The 19,097-nt window shown below is 32.0% G+C and overlaps 1 protein-coding gene across 2 annotated transcripts in view; it reads left to right on the top strand.

The window, feature by feature from the left end:
* The window catches only part of LOC118200946 (PI-PLC X domain-containing protein 2-like), a 31,270-nt gene extending 17,277 nt beyond the window's left edge, over window positions 1–13,993 (top strand). For both annotated transcript variants that reach the window (XM_035372938.2, XM_035372937.2), the window contains exons 2-4: window positions 941–1,059; window positions 7,994–8,302; window positions 13,044–13,993. In XM_035372938.2, coding sequence (XP_035228829.1) covers window positions 957–1,059; window positions 7,994–8,302; window positions 13,044–13,954 — 1,323 coding nt within the window. In that variant the 5' untranslated portion in view covers window positions 941–956 and the 3' untranslated portion in view covers window positions 13,955–13,993. The remainder of the gene's footprint in view (window positions 1–940; window positions 1,060–7,993; window positions 8,303–13,043) is intronic.
* Window positions 13,994–19,097: the final 5,104 nt, after the last annotated feature.

Below are 19,097 nucleotides of genomic sequence, written 5' to 3'. Positions count from 1 at the left end.
GATACCCAAGAAGTCAAAAGAAAGACTTCAGAATGAATTAAATCATTTGTGCTCTATTCCGGAAACAAGCAAATCTACGGTAGCAAAAAAATTGCTAAGACTACAAGATTTAAACCGCTTGTGTTTAAAAGGAGAATGAAGCACAATGATTAGTTGGCTAAAATGTATTCAATTCAAAAAAATTTTATATGATATTCTTACAAATAGGAACTGATAACCCACACTTGTATAAAATGTTTCTGGAATAAAAGACTTTTTAAAAAATCCTTTCAAAATTCTCTATAAGAGAACTTTATTTTAGGATGATTCTTGTAATTTCAGTAGCATAAAGAAATCCCCCTCCCTCCATTTGGGCTTATTTCAATAATTCAGCTGTGCAAAATATTGGAAAGTTTTTTTCACTTGGAACTAACACAAGAACTTATACTATATATATTTTTTCTAAGAAATATCACATGATTAAAATTTTTATAGTCTGAAAGCCTGTTTAGATCCATTGCTCTAAACACATATTTAAATACCATGAAGAGTGGTTAATGCTTAGCTATAACATGAATTAATTTTTAGGTAAAGCTTATTTAAAAAATGAATTATTCTACTATGACACAACAGGTTTATCATGGAAAAGATTATATTTGAGTCTTTTCTTCTAATGGCAGAAAATTTAAATTATGATCTAAATTTTCACAGAATGTTTTAGTGCAACTGCCAGTCATTTGATAGAATAAATCTGTAGCAAACAAATTATGAACTTGTTTGAAATCTCATAATTCATTTAAAAGTCTGTTTGAAATCCTGTAAATAGAAAATTTGAGTTTCTGGAGAATATCGTTACTTTAATATAAACACAATTAATGAAAGTTTAAAAATATTAATATATTTTTAGAGGTTTTCATGATTCTCTAAAATATTAATACTTTATTTTCTTCTATTTCATCAGATAAGGACGCGGAGGGATGCTGCAGCTCCACAAGTTGACGTTCCCAGTGATCACATGGACTGTGGTCATACACCTCACTTTTACTGCAGCAAGATGTTGGGTTACTTCACAGAGAATAGGTAATTAAATACATTGTATCAAGGGGCTCTCATACAGGGTGTTTCAGAATTCATCATCAATATTTGGTGGGGAGGTAGGGAATAGGAAAAGAAGGAGATTTCGCATAGGAATGCATGGGCGCATATGCTACGGCAAAATGACCCCAGTTCAATGATGGAAAGAACACATGAAAAGGAAGTAATAAGAAAAAAATCATTTATTATCTTACATGTAACATTTCTTTGCATCGGTTTTACAGACTTACAAAAGGTGCTCGAACTGCTGACCATGTGCTAGAATGCATGACTCACAACGGCGTTGCATGGACAACTGGACCTTCTGGAATATTTACATGCATATTTGCAAGTTCATTCCACGTATACCGGTTCATGTTACTTCTGCCTAGTCGAATGACGACTGGCTGCACACGTCAAACAGCTGTGCTTATGTACGGAAGTTGTGTACATACAGCGCGCTTTACACCACCATGCGTTCGTCTGCGCCCATACTTTCCTATGTGAAATCTCCTCCTTTTCCTATTCCCTACCTGCCCACCAAATATTGATGATGAATTCTGAATCACCCTATATATGGTGTAAATAAAAAGTTTCGTTTCGTCCTATTAGTCCATATAATTTTGATACCTACACTATGTTTTGAAGAAATTGCCAGATTCCATTGCGTTAAATCTGTTGTCCCACTGACGAACCAGATTAAAGATATTTTTCACTTTTGCTAAAGGTATCTGCGATGCTGTTTCATATATGCAAAAGTCTTCTACAGCTCTCTTCTCATCTCTTCCGTTATTATTCTTTCAGATATTTTTCAACAGATCGAAGGCGAAAATGCTACACCGCAAAGGTTCTAGACTGAATGACAGATGTGTTGAGATATTTCGTTTAAGGAAATGCAATATTTCTTTCGTTATTCTAACAATAAGAAGCACCTCCCAATAAGACATTTTAGAAAGGTTAGCATGAACTTTCGCCTTAGTTGCACGGAGCAATATCTCAAATGTTTTACATTACCATGACGGTGTGCATCGTGGTAATGTAAAACGAAAAAAAAAAAGTGAGTGATAACAGAATAGTGGTAACATACATCTCCCGTTCCACTCACACGTGTGAGCACCGCAACTAATTAATTATGTGGCTATTGTATTTGCTGTAGCTCCCACATCCTGCCCCCGACCTATCGAACAAAAAAAGTTTCATTTTACTCTATTTTCCTTATACTTTCACTTAAGGTAGACAAACGAGTAAGCATTTATGCATAAAATGTAATTATGAATATTGTCCATAAAATGATACATTACATGGAATTATCAATGCTTATATACGTACATACTAGCTTTTATAATGACATATTTAGCCATTATAAAAGCTATCTGTTATTATATAGCTAGCTTTTATAATAGCATACCACGCCATTATTACTAAAAGCATTCTAAAAACCATCTGTTATCTTAAGAACTAAAACATAATCCAATTTTATCTTCCGATTTTTAATGATATCTTCTGGATCACCTCCTTGCACTTTTGGGGGATTGCAAATTTTGGGATCATGAATGAGCATGTCGTATTTCTTAAAATTTTAGTAAATATGACTTTGTGACTTTGTGTGTGGTTTAGTAAATGTGACTTGAAATTTTGTGCTAATTATTAGAGAATGTAATAAATCCGTGTTAGGAACTAATATACTTTTTATTGCTTGTTTAATTGAGTATAAGTTAGAATTCGATACATGAGAAACATAATGATGAACGACTGCTGATGAAATAATTTGGCAATTCTACTAATACAGTCAATTCTTTGTGTACAGGATTTGGCAATCAAATTTTTAAACTATTAATTTTTAAACTGCTTCTGGTACTAGAAAATTTAAAGGTACTGAAACAAACTATGATCATAATTATTCAAAATAATCTTCCTTCTTCTTGATGCATGATTTTGATTTCTACGCGAAATATTTAAAACGTTTCCTTAAATCGTATATCCGAATACTATTTAGTTTGTCTTTAATATCCTCAATGTTTATGAAACGTCTTTCAGTGTCAGTTTCAGTTTGGAGAATAGAAGTAAGTGGGCGGGAGCCAACTCGGTAAAGCAAGATGGAAAGCTGATCCTGTGAACCTCATATTTGTTTAAGAATTTCGTGAAAATGCTAGGTGTGCTACTATAATCCATAAGAAATCAGCTACCATTTCTCATACGTGTGGTTGACCGAATAATCCTCTTCAGGAAACTTCTTAAACTTCGTAATAGAAGGCAAATCAATTTTATTCTCATTTTCCTGGACAATCATCCCATACGTCACAACAACGGCTTTCCTTCCATTAGGAGGTCGAATGTGCTATTGGAATACTTGATCACGGTATATCTCAGTAAACAATTTTGATCATTTTGTAGACCTCTAACTTGCAAAAATTCGAGATATTCAGTATCTGCTCCATGTTAAGCATCCACGATAACGCGAAAGAGGAGCTTTTAATTATCGATTTTTAGAATGGAGCTAACTTCATTTCCCACGATCAAGAGAGGAAAACATACTTACGATTTGTCACGTATAAAATATTTTTTTCCGTTAGTCCTGTAATAACCTGTCATTTCTTACAATCATTGCTTCAAAACAAACATTGGCTCCAAATGGGTTACTGTGTTTTAAGGGCTGAATTGCAGTGAAGCATCGTTATTACCAATTTCGATAAGCTTTATCTTTTGCTCGATTGGTAGAGATCCAAATTTCGTTACCGTGTTAGTAAGCACAAGTTGGTAGAAAGCGGTGTCTAAACATCCTTGTGCAAGTGTGAAAGGGTTTATTACATTATACTTCTGTTTCTCGTAAAAACATTGTCGTTACTTCATTATCTTTTAATTTTCAAGTTGTCTTACTGAATAACTGAAAACATAAATGGATAGCATTAAATAAATATTGCAAAAGATAGACTACTACTTTCATCGGTGACTGATGCAATTAATAGACCTTATTTAAGTGAAATAAGCATATGAAAACACTTATGGAAGACGCTTTGTTGCTATTCGACAAATTTGCAACGTGTTGTAATCAGAACTTCTGGATAGATGGGATTTAGTCACTTTCGAATTTCATTTGAACACTATTTTTAAAAAATCTGATGTGTACACCACATGACTTCCTTGTACGGAATATTAAATTATACGTCTTTTTTCTTGCATTTCATTTAAACTTATTGGATTGAATTAAATCTACTTCGCCGACAGCGCATAAACCACAATAGAATAAATGCATTCTTTAAAATTCACTCTATTTGTTTACCATAGCGACACTCTGGCGCTAGGTTCACTTAACAGTATTATATTTCGTTCATATTATAACTCAGAATACACAAAATTGATATCATTTAAATAATTATTTAATCGTTGCCACATGTTCTATTCAAATACTACAATAAAGCTAGAACGATGTATAAAAGAAATTAAGCAAACAAAAACAAAAAAGAAACAGGTTTTCACAGACGATTGAGTATTTCTCATTCAATTAATTCAGTTCTCACTTCGCGAGAAGGCAAAAATACATAAAAACTCAAAATATCTATATTAAAAATTACGAAGTAAATCTTAAACACTTATTTCCTCGAAAAAATTCCAGAAAGGATTAAGCATGATTTAATTGGCAATAATAAATGAAGGCGTTATCTTTGTTGTTGCGAAGCTAAGTTTCTCTAGATTGGCAACAAATCCAATAGTCTGCTGTTTCAAATGTAAACAATTAATGGCCGCCATAAAAAGAAGGCTTAGCGGCACTTAGACAACTTTAAAATTGTTGATAATTCTAAAAATATTGCATACAGATTTACTAAAGGCATAATAACCTTAACCGGAAGATAAGAACAACATAATTCCATCATTTTTTAAGCAAAAAATGTACAATTTACAAACATATAAGAGTAAAGAAACTGAGATCACTCAGCCGGGTTACAGAGTGGATATATATATATAAATATATTTATATACGTTTGGTGCGGCCGATTGCAACCAAAATACGAGGTGCACATCTACATGTTATAGCAGTCCTATATACAAAATTTCAACGTTCTCAGGCTACTTGTTTTTGAGTTATGCGAGATATGTACGTACGTACATACCTTCGTACAGACGCCCCGAAAAATTCTCTTCAGAATTAATTTTAAAGCAGATTTATAATTTTTTTGGGGGGGAGGAAAAGAGTATTTGAGTATTTTATTCTTTCCTTACGTACAGATATCACGCAAAAACATCGTTAAATTGCATTCGATAGAGGTCAAAATGGATATTTTGGTTGAAATATGCTGTCTGAAACCTTTCGCGATTACAATACTTCCTTTTTACTTCGTACAAGGAAGTAAAAACCAATCCACATGTGTAAAAATTTCATTGCTTTTTTCATGAGAATCATGTTTTATATTGAATGATGCAGAAATATTTTTTGCTTCCTTTGAAGAGGCAAGCACTTCGAAGTATAACTATTTCACAGGTTTACTTTGTTTTGATTCATAGTATCCAGTACTCAGTTGAGATTTGGAGGCAAGAGCTGCGCTCACTTTCCGATCACTAAAATCCACAGTGCTTCTTTCTGGTTAGCAATGGCAGTTTTAGCGCAGTGTCGTCTGCAATGCCACTTTTTTCTTGTGATCTCGTAGTTGTTAAGGAATAGTTTTGATGAGCAGGTAGTGCTTAATTGAATTGACAATAATGTTTGTGAATGTACAAATGTGTTATTTTTTTAATGTTCATATGAAGACGTTGTGATTAAAATATTACTTTAGTCTATTTGTTTATTTTATTTCATTTTTATAGGGATATCGTATTTTTTATTTTAAATCGTAGAGCTAATGGATATTTACGTAAAAAACACCAGTTTCTTATGCCAACAATTAAGAACTAAAAAAAGAAAAAACTTATGAATGATTTTAAAAATAGCAAATAAGTCTCCAGAGAAATCTAATAAATATTTAAATTATGTTTAAAAGTTAAAAAGGGCAAATATAAAAAAGGCAATAGAAAACTTTGAAAAATGTCAAAAGTCAAACAAGAAATGAGTAGAAGAGAAAAAAATCACTTTGTAATACAAACTATTTCATTCTTAATGATAGGTTGTCGATTTGGTAGAGTGGGTCCGTTTGAAATGTTATATAATGTCTATACAGCACCATTTGTAGATTCTTCTTTTGCTGTTCAACCGAGAAGGCTAAATCTTGCTAAATAATCAATCTTGGTATAAATCTTGTCTCAATCTTGGTATAAAAAATTCAAAGCACGCTCAAAATATCTTTCTGCTTAAAATATGTTTCAATTATGCGGCAAACTTGCAGTCGGTTTAAGAAAGCCGTCTGATAAAATGTCATCATCTTTTTTTGAGCATAGAATTGCTAATGTTCGCTTTCTGGTTTCACAGGTTGTCTCAAAGTAATTCCGAATCTGAATTTATTACAAGCGATTGTCTCATTAAATATATAATTGTTTCATTGATAATTTATTCCTGACCTCATCTACTTTTCAAAAGCTATCTTACTGTAAACAAAATTATACATGTCAGGTTTCATTTGGGAAAATATTAGTAAAATCACACTGCACATTACACTGTTAGAGTACATTTTAATTATTTAATTGGAGCGTATCAACCTCTTTTGTTTCTTTCTTCCATACTAGATGAGGCCAATATCATTCCGCCTATTTAGTTAGCGTCTAACATCATCCAGCTGCTGTCCAGAGCAAATTTAATAATTTAAAATTATGAAGGAATAGACGAAAAATGTGTTTTTTCATCCTCACATTAATATCAATCAATTTTCAAGTTCATCTCCAACGAAACGAAAAAAATTTGTAACATAAAACTTGTTAGAAGTTATTTCGTTATAGTATATGATAGTACAAAGAATTCCGTATAGCTCTTGTTTGAAAGTGTATATCTACTTAGATTGCCACTGTATCACGGAAATTCAAGTGCTTTCTATTCCTTGTTTTTGTGATAATATAATGTACACTGAGAATACCTTTTTGATTACGGCATTGCCAATCAAAACCATTAAACAGGTAAAGGGAAGGGTGGCAAAAATATATTTCTTGGTCGATTTATTATGTTGTATCACATCCAAAGACTCCGGAAGTTAGAGATAATCTGTTTTTCGATTTTTCTACAATTATTGCTGCCAAGACAACAGTTGTTGGAGAAATTACAAAGGTAGAATTGCTTCATTTTGATGATAGAAGTACTCACATATCCAACTGCACAAAAAAAATATTTATGTGTGGGAAACATATGAAAATGTGATGTAATTTTCAGGTAAATGCATTTAGAATGTTAGAATCTAGTAAAGCGTAAATGATTATTCTGTTGCCAGCCAAACTGACAGAGCGAAGCAGATATCTCTAAACTTTTAGCTTTTTAAAACCAATATTCGGATAATCCTGTCAGGTGGACAGTAATAAATTTTATGATACAGTAAATTTACAATAATAGCTTCTTTTTACGCAATGGATAATAGAGATTATTAGTAAGCCTAAATTGCCATGGCCTTCAAAAATAAACGCTTTATAAAATATATTTTTTAAGGCAAAAAAAATATTCGAATGGCGAAATTCTGTAAAATAACTTTCTTTCGCCATCTTACATAAAATTTCCGTTATGTTCTGTTTAAATGCCATATTGCTTGAGCATTTCATTACTTTAGGAAGAATAAAAGTAGCCCTTTCATATGAAGCTGGATAGAAGGTATCTAAGAGAAAAATTCAATTCTCTTTACTCATTCATTATTTTGGGTTTCGTAACTTACTTGCTTTTTAATTTGAAATTTTAAGTTTATGATACCAATATTACGACTTATCATATGCTTATTTCATTGTTTCCCATTCATAGAGAAATCAAAATGATCTATAGTTAAGTTTCGTAATTCAACGCCTGTAACATAGTTGTAATAATCAGTCTTTTTTTTTTTAGATGCAGATGACAAAATATCTAGACCTCGAGTCTTGTTGAGCGTATCTTCGTTAGCATCACATACTCCAGAGGGCGTTATAACAGAACGACTTCTAGAACTCAATTGGTTCGATGCACCTCATGGAATGAATGAAGATCCCACTTCTTGGGTCGGATTATTTAACCACGATCCTACAGAAGGAAGCAACGATCCTCTGGAAGTTGCCCCAACAAAGACACATCCGGATGGTTATTACAAGACAAGGGTTCCTTTTCCTAGGATCGAATTCTTTGACAATATCACTGATGAATGCCTTGGCTATTGGATCGGTAAGATTTAAAGAATGTTTCTGCTTTGAAATTGAGAATTCATTTAGTTAAAATTCTACATTCTTTTACATATAGCATATGGTCTGGAAATTGTTATTGTAAATTTCATAATAAAGCGCATAAAGTGATAAAAGGTGCTAGAGATAAATTTTAATTTACCAGAAGGTAGGATGTGTAAGCGGTAGCAAAAGATCTGAAATTTGCACTGAGAAGAATACTGCACTAGACCAATGGTCTCAATTTGAAATTGAATGTGGGCCGAATGCACGATATAAAAACAGCTGACAGGCCGCACTTATTTTTTTCTTTTTTTTTTTTTTTTTTTTTTTTTTTTTCAATATGAAAAATTTATGAAAACTATTTTTAATTTATTCAAAATAAAAAATACTTTAAATCAATCCATTAAAATTTACATAAATAAAATAATAATATCGTAAAGGAACCAACCACATTAAAATTTATATTTATTTTCAATCTGAAATCTAAAGTATGATATATGTAAGGCATTTTTGTTGTTGACACTTTGTAATTCAAATATATTCAGCTAAATATTAAATTCTTGGATTCATAGTACTTTCAAATAGTTTTAATATGTTTAATTAATTATTAAATAACTCACTTTAATTTAAACTAAAAATAATCTAATCAGGAAAACTTTCTGAGTTTTCAGAGAAAATGTACCATGTGGCACAAAACATGAGAATAAATAATCACAACCTAGTCTCTATCTGTTATTTATTATTTTTTTCTTCCAAGCAGAAATAAAAATACGCATGCTTGTGTGTAAAGTAAATAATGAAAAACACCTTTATCTTTTACTGTAGCTTGATACTTGATGGCATTTCTTTTCTGATAAAGTTTGTAGCCTTGGATAGGAGTTATTTTCATCATGGATTGTTGGTACTAATAGATCAATAGAGTTCTTATTAATTTTTAACTATGAAAAAAAAAAAAAAAAAAAAAAAAAAAAGATAATCACATATAAATCTAATTCCCAAACAAAGCGATTATTCTCAATGTAAAAATTCGTAACTGAGGGTATTTATCTGATTATTCGTTATCAAGATTATTATTCGTAACTGAGGGTATGAAATTTTATTAACTTTTATTCATACTTATCTAAGGTAAATATGAATAAAAGTTAATAAAATTTGTAACTTAAAATTTTGAATAAGATTTATATCATATAGCAAATTAATTAGCTCCATTTAGAGATTTCTATCGAGTTATTCATGTTTGTTTTTAACAAAAGGAAAAATAATATGAACTCGGACTTCCAATAACTAAAATCTGGAAATCTTTGCAATCTTTCCGCATTTTCAATAAATATATGACTCAAATGTCTACGTTGCCGCATAAAATTACGTCGAGGGTTGAAAGTACTTTAAGAATTTGAAAGTACATTTAGACTAGTAACTTTGCATCGCCTACTTTGAGACTTTGCACTAAACTGTAAGGCAGCGATTCTCAACCTTTTGACTAACGCGTACCATCTAAAAAAAAAAAAAAATGAAAAACCTTCAGCACCACCACTACAAAGTGCTACTACCACCATCACTCTTAAACGAAGCTCAGATCGCGTAAATTTACGAATATTAGAGAAAAAAACTCAATCAGAACGTTGGGGTTTTAATTTTTGAATTTAATAGTTAAAAATATTTTGCTTCTTGGCGTACCAGCTATTTTTCTCTTGCCTACCACCAGTGGTACGCGTACCACCGGTTGAGAATCCCTGCTGTAAGGCTTTGGGTTAACTAATTGGTTAGATTACATTTTCCTTTTTTCACTTCTGTTTGAATTTTTATTTTAACTTACACCTTTCCGAAAATGCAAACTATGCGAATATTTAAGAATGTTCATGCAAGGAGCGTCAAATGAATTGAATTTTAGAGTGAAGTTAAATTAGAAAGGAGATGCCTATTGTGCACCCAAGCCCCTTTTTGGCTTTCGCGACTTAAGTTGAATTCTACTTTTACTACTGGGCAATTTCAGTAGATTTTGCGTACTTAGCTTGTAATTCTGCAGCATTTTACTTTGAATGAATGGTGATTGATTGATTGATTTAGTTGGAAGTTAGTTTTCATTGGTTGTTGATTATTATTTTGTTAATTCGGCCTTTGTTTAGGAGGACGAATTAACAAAATAATAATCAACAACCGAATTAGTGATAAATTTAAAAACGATTTAATTTCTAGTCAGAAGAATTCATGGAATGGCCAAAGGTTACCATAATTGTCTAGTTTAAATTCATCGATGAATAAGTTAGCTTTAGATTTGAGAAAGTTAGAACTCTTCAAGAATACTGATATCATTTGTAAGATATTCTGGTACTTACGTATTATCGCAACCAGGTTGGCGCGATTTGTAAGTTTGAGTAAAAAAGTATGAACAGAAAGAAAATGTACATTTATTAATTACAGATAATTTTTAATACAGCTTTTTATATTATTTTGTTTTAAAACATAAAATAGCAATTAAACCCTTTCGGTTTCGAATTTGAATAAGTTGCAGAATTATTTTTTCGGCGGAAATCTTTTGGCTATTGCTTTTAGCACTGATTGAAAACCGTCTTCGCCATTAACAGCTTGAGCTTGGCGCCATATAAATTCGATAAGGTATGAGTCAAGATGATGACGGGCTGTTCCTCTCTGTTTTTTGTTGCGCCATTTGGCTGAGCCCCACATGCGCTCTACATGTTGTGTGAACGCCCGTGTTGGGATCCACAATGTTAATCACAAGTTATACTTGTGATTAACAGTTCCATGCAGAAATCCAGCATTTTCGAACTCACTTGTATTGTATCCTTTCCAGCAATCCGAATAAATGATGCTTCCTTCCTTGATATTTTCGCAAATTTTTTCCATGAGGGTAACGGCGCTTCTGTTAGGTACAGTAACCAAAAAAGTCTCTTTCTTTTCTCGGCAAATTCCACCGAAAACCCATTGCTGTGGTAGTACACGCCCAGTGTTATTTTTTCTTTTTACAAATAAACTTTCGTATAACACGTATAACACGTAGGGTTGCCGTAAGAAGGGTCGCCAAATTTGGCAATTTATGCGAATTTTGGCCAGGTTGCGTTAATACTTAAGTACCGATATTCTAATTTTTCCTTCGGATTGCTGACAAGACGCAAGGTTCAGGACATTGTAATTTTCAGGCAGTTTTACATGTTTTCATTGTATCAAAAACATTTCTTGCGAGGGATATATGAAAAACCGCAGCAGTTACTTAGATAAATAAATAAGTTTTATGCAATATTTAGCATTAATATTTTCTTAATATGCTCCAAAATCGCTCTTGCTGATGTTGCTTTGAATTAAATTCGCAAGCAAGGCTTTCAGTTTACACAATAATCATAAATTTTGGTTTAATACTTTTAAGATCTTGTCTTTGCAAATAAAATAATTTATTCGAATCAAAATCCTTTTATTCTGTTAAGTAAACGAATCCGACATCTTTTCTGGATATACCATCTACACATAACTTTTCGAAGTTTGTCTTGCTTTTGCATATTTCCCGAAATAAGAATACAACTTGAATTTTCAGAAATAGTTTCGAAAAAATGTAATCATCTACTTCATAATTCATGCATCGCTAACACTTAATTTAAAAACGATAAGCGACATCAACACTAATTGTTGTAGATACAAATGGCTTTTCTTAGTCTTGGTATCTCTTCAGAAATCATGCAATTTAATGTACAATGCCATTCTTTATTCTGTGATGAAAAACAGGTCTCATATCTTGATTTAAGATATATCACGAAGTTAGAATAGTTTTGCCCCATACTTTGCATATAAATCTAATGTAAGATATGTATGTAAACAGTTTTCGTTAAAGAAAACAATAATTTATATATTTATGATTACATTGCACTACACATAGTATTTTTATTTTTTTTTTCAAAATTTCCTTTGTTCATCTCTCTTTTTTTTTTAAATATTTCTTCGAACTGCTTTAGTGGCAGTTTTAGACGATACTTTTACGTCTAATAAACATTATTTACAATTTAAATGACAAAATTCTCTTTTCACTAAACTTGTTCCTTTTTAGATAAAGTAATTTATTCCTCTTACTGAAGCATTAATCTTGTTAGAAAATAAAACTATTAGAGTAAATTAATAATAAAAAGATTCTTGTTTACTTGACATAAGAAAACTTCTTTTTTTTTAAAACATTTTCTAACTTATTAACTGTATCAGCTTCTCGTTTAACTTGATTAGCTACAGCTAGTCAGTTACTTACTTGGTTATGTACTGCTCGTCAAATCGGCATTACTATTTGCGAAACAAAGCATTAATAGATAAAAAAGCAGAATTTACTAAAAAATTACTTGCCACAGTTGGCAAATTAAACATAAGAGAAAAACTGCCTGCAAATACAATAACAAAATAGCTCATGTTTCTTTAGTTGCTGAAGATGCACGACACAAATATTCTAGATCCACGAAAGTCAGAAAACATAGTCAACGAATTCCATTACCTAATTTTCCAACTAAATATGCATAATAACATACAATAAAATACTTGCCACTCATCTACATTTTTAGTCTACACTTGAATTAAATACTTGCTTATTTTGAAATTAGAAGACAGAGAACAGGGTTCAATTTAATTTAAACTGGCTAGTAACTTGAAATAAATGTTAACATATTATGATAATATAAATTTTCAAAATTAAAAATTTATATTATTTTGAAAATTTGTGTTTTAATACTACTTTTCACCCTTTTTAACTATAGGGTACATCAATCTTAACCGTCTGGTGGCAAAATCTTGCATAAGAGCACGACCACGATGGATGCAAGAAATGAGACACATCATCGGCAACCGGACTCTTAAAGAACTTATGCTGCCTGGAACTCACAACGCTGGAAGTTATGAGCCTTACAGGCCAGACAGAAATACAGCCAAAGTGAGGTACCAAATATGCCACGATGAGGATATATTCAACCAGTTGGTCTATGGAAACAGATTCTTAGATCTTCGTGTCATTTTTCAGCATGTTGCCGGAAGCAAAGAAAAGTTCTGGATCACTCATAATATTTTGAGAACGAACAATACTGTTAAAGATGTTTTAGCTCAAGTGAAACGTTTTCTCGATAATACGAACGAAATCGTGATCATGGACTTTCATCTCTTTTATATGGGATTCATCGACAGTTGGGTAGATGATAGACACAAAGAACTCATGAGTCTAATCGTGAGAACTTTGGGTCACTATATGATGCCTACATCTTTTGAATATTCTACAACGCTCAACGAAATATGGAAAAGCAACAAAAGGTTGCTTGTTGGATATGCTTCCAAGCAAGCCATCGAAAGTACTCTACTTTTTCCAGGTGCATTTCATTTATGGGGCAACAAAGAAACGCGACCAGAACTGGAAGAATTTTTAGAAAGAAATATGTGCCATTTTCGCCATCGGGGACTGTGGTCAGCCATGGCAGAACTGACTCCAACAACTGCTGGTGTTTTAATAGACAAATATGGTGGGCTCAGGAACCTGGCACAAGAGGTGAATTCTCATGTCACAAAATGGTTCAGGGAACGTTGGTGGAAATGTGCGAATATAGTTTCCACAGACTATTTTCTAGGGAATAATATTATCGACGTGGCTATTGAAGCCAATGCAAAAAAAATTCGCTTTTAGCAACATGGTCTAATGAAATAAAGACATTTTAATTGCTCATTTATGAGTTATCATTTTTGTCAAGAAACTTAAAATGATTTTTCTGCTTTTTTTTTTAAAAAAAAAAAAAAAAACAATATTTTTCAATTATTCATTAACTTAAATTGATGAACACAACAGATTCTCGGTTTTGTGGCTTAATTAATTCAATAGCTATCATTATAAAGTTGTAAATCAAATGATGCCATTTTGTTAACAACTTGTAAAAAATCCACACCAATTCAAATTTTAGAAAAATTTAATCCTTAGATTTTTCATCCATTAAGAACTCAAACAAAAGGCATTATACGTTTCGAGAAGTGATCATATGTGAGTTTCTCTCCTTTGTGAAGGAGAAGTCTTTCTTGTAAACATTTCTACGCCCAAAATGTTTGGTACGTTTTTCTCAATAATCTCTGGTGCTGTGCATTTCTTAAGGAGTTCTATTCCTTAAAACTGACAGACCTATATTATATTGTATCTCGAAATCTGCAAAATGTTTCTTAAAATAATCGAATTTTACTTAACTTTTCACAAAGAAGTAGAGTTTGGCAAATAACGACTTTCAATTAGTTGGGCATCTATTTTTGTTTATGACATTTATTGTGTAAAACAGCATTAGTTGCAAAAATGTTTTAAGTAGTTCAGCTAAAATAAATGTTTAAATATTTAACTTATGTTCTGTTACATAAAAAAATTCCATAAATTTGGTTATATAAAAAGTATTGTTCATCATCAGCTGGAGAAACCGACGATACAACAACCTATCGATACATCGTCGAGAGAATTTTGTTTCAAGGAAAAAACAATAATTCAGTTTATTATTATTTGGTGTAGTGAAAATTGCCAATTTTGTCTTTGAAAAATGTACTGTGTTTAGCTTTTCAAGAAAAGAGCGAAGGAATATTCCTGGGAAATGTATGACGCAGGAATAGAGCAAAGAAGTTAGAAACTTAATGGGCTTACTTTCCTAGGATCCTTTTTTAAAAATTATACCAAACATTCAGAGGTGTTTACACATTTTTAGAACGATTTAGGGGCTGTTTAATTAATGTTTAAAATGTAAGGTTTATTTTGTAAAATGGTTGATATGTTAAAACCTTATCACATTATGTTTCCGCTACGCGGAATTGGACGTCGAAAAAGACTATTCTCAGAACCCGCGCATTTCCAGGAAACCCCACGTAGTGATTGGTTGGTCTCTACGCGGGACAGAACTCCAGCCGAAACATATTCGGCGAGGGGTAAAAAAATCTTGCGTAGCCGGTACATCGTTTCGGTAGCTAGGCGGGTCTTCGTTTCCAGCGGGGCTCTTTTTTCTGGGAATCTTCCCGTTTAAACCAGTGCTACCAAAATCTCGTTTCTCAGAAAAATCCCGTCTAGCAGGAACCCTCGCTAAATGTGATAACGTTTTTGGCCTTTTTCAGGACTATATAAGCCTGCACAGTTATTCTCGTGATAGAAGGGCTTTTCATAAAACTTTCAGGGGTATTGATTTCCATTTCTCTTTCATTACTTTCCAGGAGCCATCAGTAATGGTGGTTTTGCGTTTAGAAAGAGCTCTTTAGAAGAGACCGAAGGCAGAATAGTCGAAAGGTAAAACGTTAGAGGATTTTGCAAGAACATATTGAAAAGAATATATGCAATACCTGTATCAGTCTTCATTTTTCAAGGAATCCAATAGTACTTTTTGAAGTATGACTTGCTGTTTTGTCTTTATTTAGTTTCACTCTCTGAGAGTCATTCAGATAAAGCAATAGAATTTCTTCTGTAAATATCGGACTTAAAGCGTTTTCTTGATAGAATATTGAGTTGATTTTAAAACTTTTTTCTACTCTTCTTATTTTTAATTTCCTGTTGTAAAAGAATGCTGTGACAATCATAAACCCCTTACTGAAATTTCCTTTGCACTGACGAAATCAAGTGTATGCATTTATACATTTATTTCTCTTCTTTTTGAATAATAAATAGACTTTTTTTCCTCCCCTCCTTTTTTTTTTTTTTTTTTTTTTTTTTTGTTGTTGTTGTTGTTGCAGTCACCTAGGTAAACCTATGCTTAATCAAGGGTCACGATGTATTTCCATTTATCTTCTGCTGAATAGTTTCCATAAGGGCTTCTATAAATTGTTCTGTATTGAGCCACATGCTTAAGGAAGAATTGGTGAACGTTTCGTGTTTTAGCTTCTCAAATTGTAAATCTTGGTTTATTATTTTATTTATTGTTGCTACAGATGTATTTAAAGACTTTGTAATTGGTTTCATCGTCACGGAGTTTCTCCTGTTACTAACTATTTAACTTTAGAAACATTAGAAATAGTACGTACTATTTTTGAGATTCGTTTGGAATCTTCTTTCTATGTAGCAGTACTGATTTACGGTTTTTCCGAAGGTTTGCGATTGATAACGTTGCTTATTTTGCATTTAGAATTTTTAGTTAGCACATATTTCGTAATTTTTCTGAATTATGGAATAAAAATATTTCTCTTCAGAAAGCTCTAAAACATATTCTTGAATCCACAGCTTGTTTACATGCGACGTTTTGAAGAAAGAATAAACTTAGAGAAGCAGACGATATTTCTCATTTCAAATAATAAACTGTTGCCAGAAATTTTGATTCCAAAACATTTACTTTTTTATAATTCTTTATCAAAATGGTTCATAAAACGTGTAAATAAATCTCTTTGTATTAAGGGGAAAGAGTTTAACTATTAAATGTTTTAAAAGCAATGGTCTTCCATAAGTAAGTAGTCCGCAACGATATTGTACGTTGTTAATATATATAGTGGCTCCCAAAAGTATTCGGACACTTAAAGAGTTTGTAGAAAAAGCAGTGTAGCCTGGAATTGAATTGGAATGTAAAGCCCAATATTTTTTCGTGTCATCCTCATGTGATTTTGAACAAATCCAAACTTTTCTTTTTTAATACTGACCTATTTTCTTTATTTAAAATTAGAAATGTAAGGAGTCACACGCCAGATAAAACACGCCACAAAAGAGGTCGTACACTGAAATATTTTCGTAAAATTTCATAAATAAAATCATTGTCTGACACCATTTTTTTTCCTTTTGATGACGTTTGAAAATTCATTTGGATTTATTCTTTGCTTGCTTACTTCCTTATAATTTAATTACTATTTAAAAATTTGGCGTAGTAACTAGAAAACAACAATTATGACTTGAAAATTGATAATTTTTCATCAGAATGGTGGAAAATAGATCCAGAATATCTCTAAATTAGTAAATTTATTCTATTCTACAATACCGCATGCGATAAAACGCTCTAAAGAAGAAAATCGGACCGAAAAAATGAAGTAAAAAGACGTCGTCTGACAAATTTAATTCAACGTAATCAAAGATTTATAGTTATAAAATTTGTGAAAAATCCACTTCTGGGTGCAGTAAAGATTTATGCCGAGTTTACTGAAACATTTTCTAATTAAATTTCACCTGAAACTGTTCGACGAGTACTCAGATCAGCTGGATTACATAGACGTTTTGCTTGAAGAAAATGTTCTTTAAGTTCAAAAAATAGTAGAAAGTTTATTCTTTCCTCCGCAAAATGAATGGTAAATAAGCCAGAAGCGTATTCGAACCATGTCTTACTTACAGAAAGCACATTTAGAATTTTTGTTTCCGATGGGCATATAATTTTATGCAGAAGAAAAAATAAGGAACTTATCCCAAGACGTGTAAATAAGTACGTTGGTACAGTAAAGCAAGGCGGTGGAGGTGTCCTTCTGCGGGGAGATGCATGTCAGCATCAGGAGTAGGTAATTTAGTCATGCTCTTTATTTAAATATTTTAAAAGATAATTTAAAATGATCCTCCCAATATTTTTGTATTTGAAAATGCTTTATTTTTACGAGGATAACGGTCCTAAGCACATGGCCCTCAATGTTCGCTTTTGCTGTGTCTATAATCATCCTCAAGTTCTAAAAACACCACCTCATTTACTAGGTTAAAACCCGATAGAACGCATTTGGAGAGAGTACGAAAACACGTAAACCGAACTAAAAACAGGAATGGTGGAAGAATGGGGCACATTGATGCAGATATTAAAATAAAAATTAAAAAAAAAAAAAAAACTGGTCAAATCTATGCCGAGACATTTGAAAGCTGTCATAAGTACTGCAGGATATCCTACAATATACTAACAGAAATACTACAGTATTTACTAAGATATGCAAACTTCTTTAAAAGTGTGCGAAAACTTTCATGGGGTAACTTTTTTAGTACTTTTTTTACTATTGATTTTTTCCAAAAAAAAAAAAAAAAAGTTTTACAATATTCATAAAATAACTAATGTATTTTTGCTATGAGAAATTTATAGATATTATTAAAAAATTCTCATTCTCAAGTATAAATTTTTATTAATGAATAAAACAATATTTCACTGAAACTCGTAAGTGTACGAACACTTTTGTGAGCAACTGTATATCGCTAGTGTGAGCTCGAACTTTCTGCTGTTTTGTTCATGTCATTAATTCTATGAATAAGATAAAAGTTTTATGTAGTGTGATTAACAGATCTGTTCCAGTACTATCAAAATGTACTCCAACATTAGTTTTAGAAACAGAAGGAAGACTATTCTTCTACTTTAAGGACCGAAAGTCTGAAAGGATATTTTTTTATTGTTAAGGTTTTTCCCCTGCTTTGTACATATGATAAATGATGAGATACATCCTACCTCTGCAGATGAATGGTCAGCATAAAGGAATTTTTGTTCGTTCAAGTTCAGTGCAACTTTCGATCAGTTTATTATGCATAGTTGATGTCGAAAAATGTTAGTAATTTGAAAATGATTACACGCATTTTGCCTTTTCAACTTAGTTCTTTTCCGAAGTGTTTCCTTACAGGATAAGACTCAGAAATTCAATACGCTGGCAAATATATTATTGGAGCCCTTTTTTTTAATAGGAAAAAATGTATAATCTTGCTGCATTATCTACAGATGCATCGAAGGATGATAATCAAGAAGCAACTGCTACGATAGATATCTCAAGCGGAGAAAGATTGTACCCCTTCTGCCGTTAGTTAATTCTGTCTTTGCAGTTGAAATACTTGCTGTTGGGCTATCAACGGAAAACTTGATTGTCAGGAAGGGCAGTCAGTTGAAACTACTAAC

Source organism: Stegodyphus dumicola, chromosome 8, assembly GCF_044657685.1.
Source record: "Stegodyphus dumicola isolate Sdum_Otavi_A_Nest chromosome 8, ASM4465768v1".
NCBI classification, from domain to species: domain Eukaryota; kingdom Metazoa; phylum Arthropoda; class Arachnida; order Araneae; family Eresidae; genus Stegodyphus; species Stegodyphus dumicola.
The sequence above is the reverse complement of the archived record's forward strand: the minus strand, read 5'-3'. Positions and strand labels throughout refer to the sequence as shown.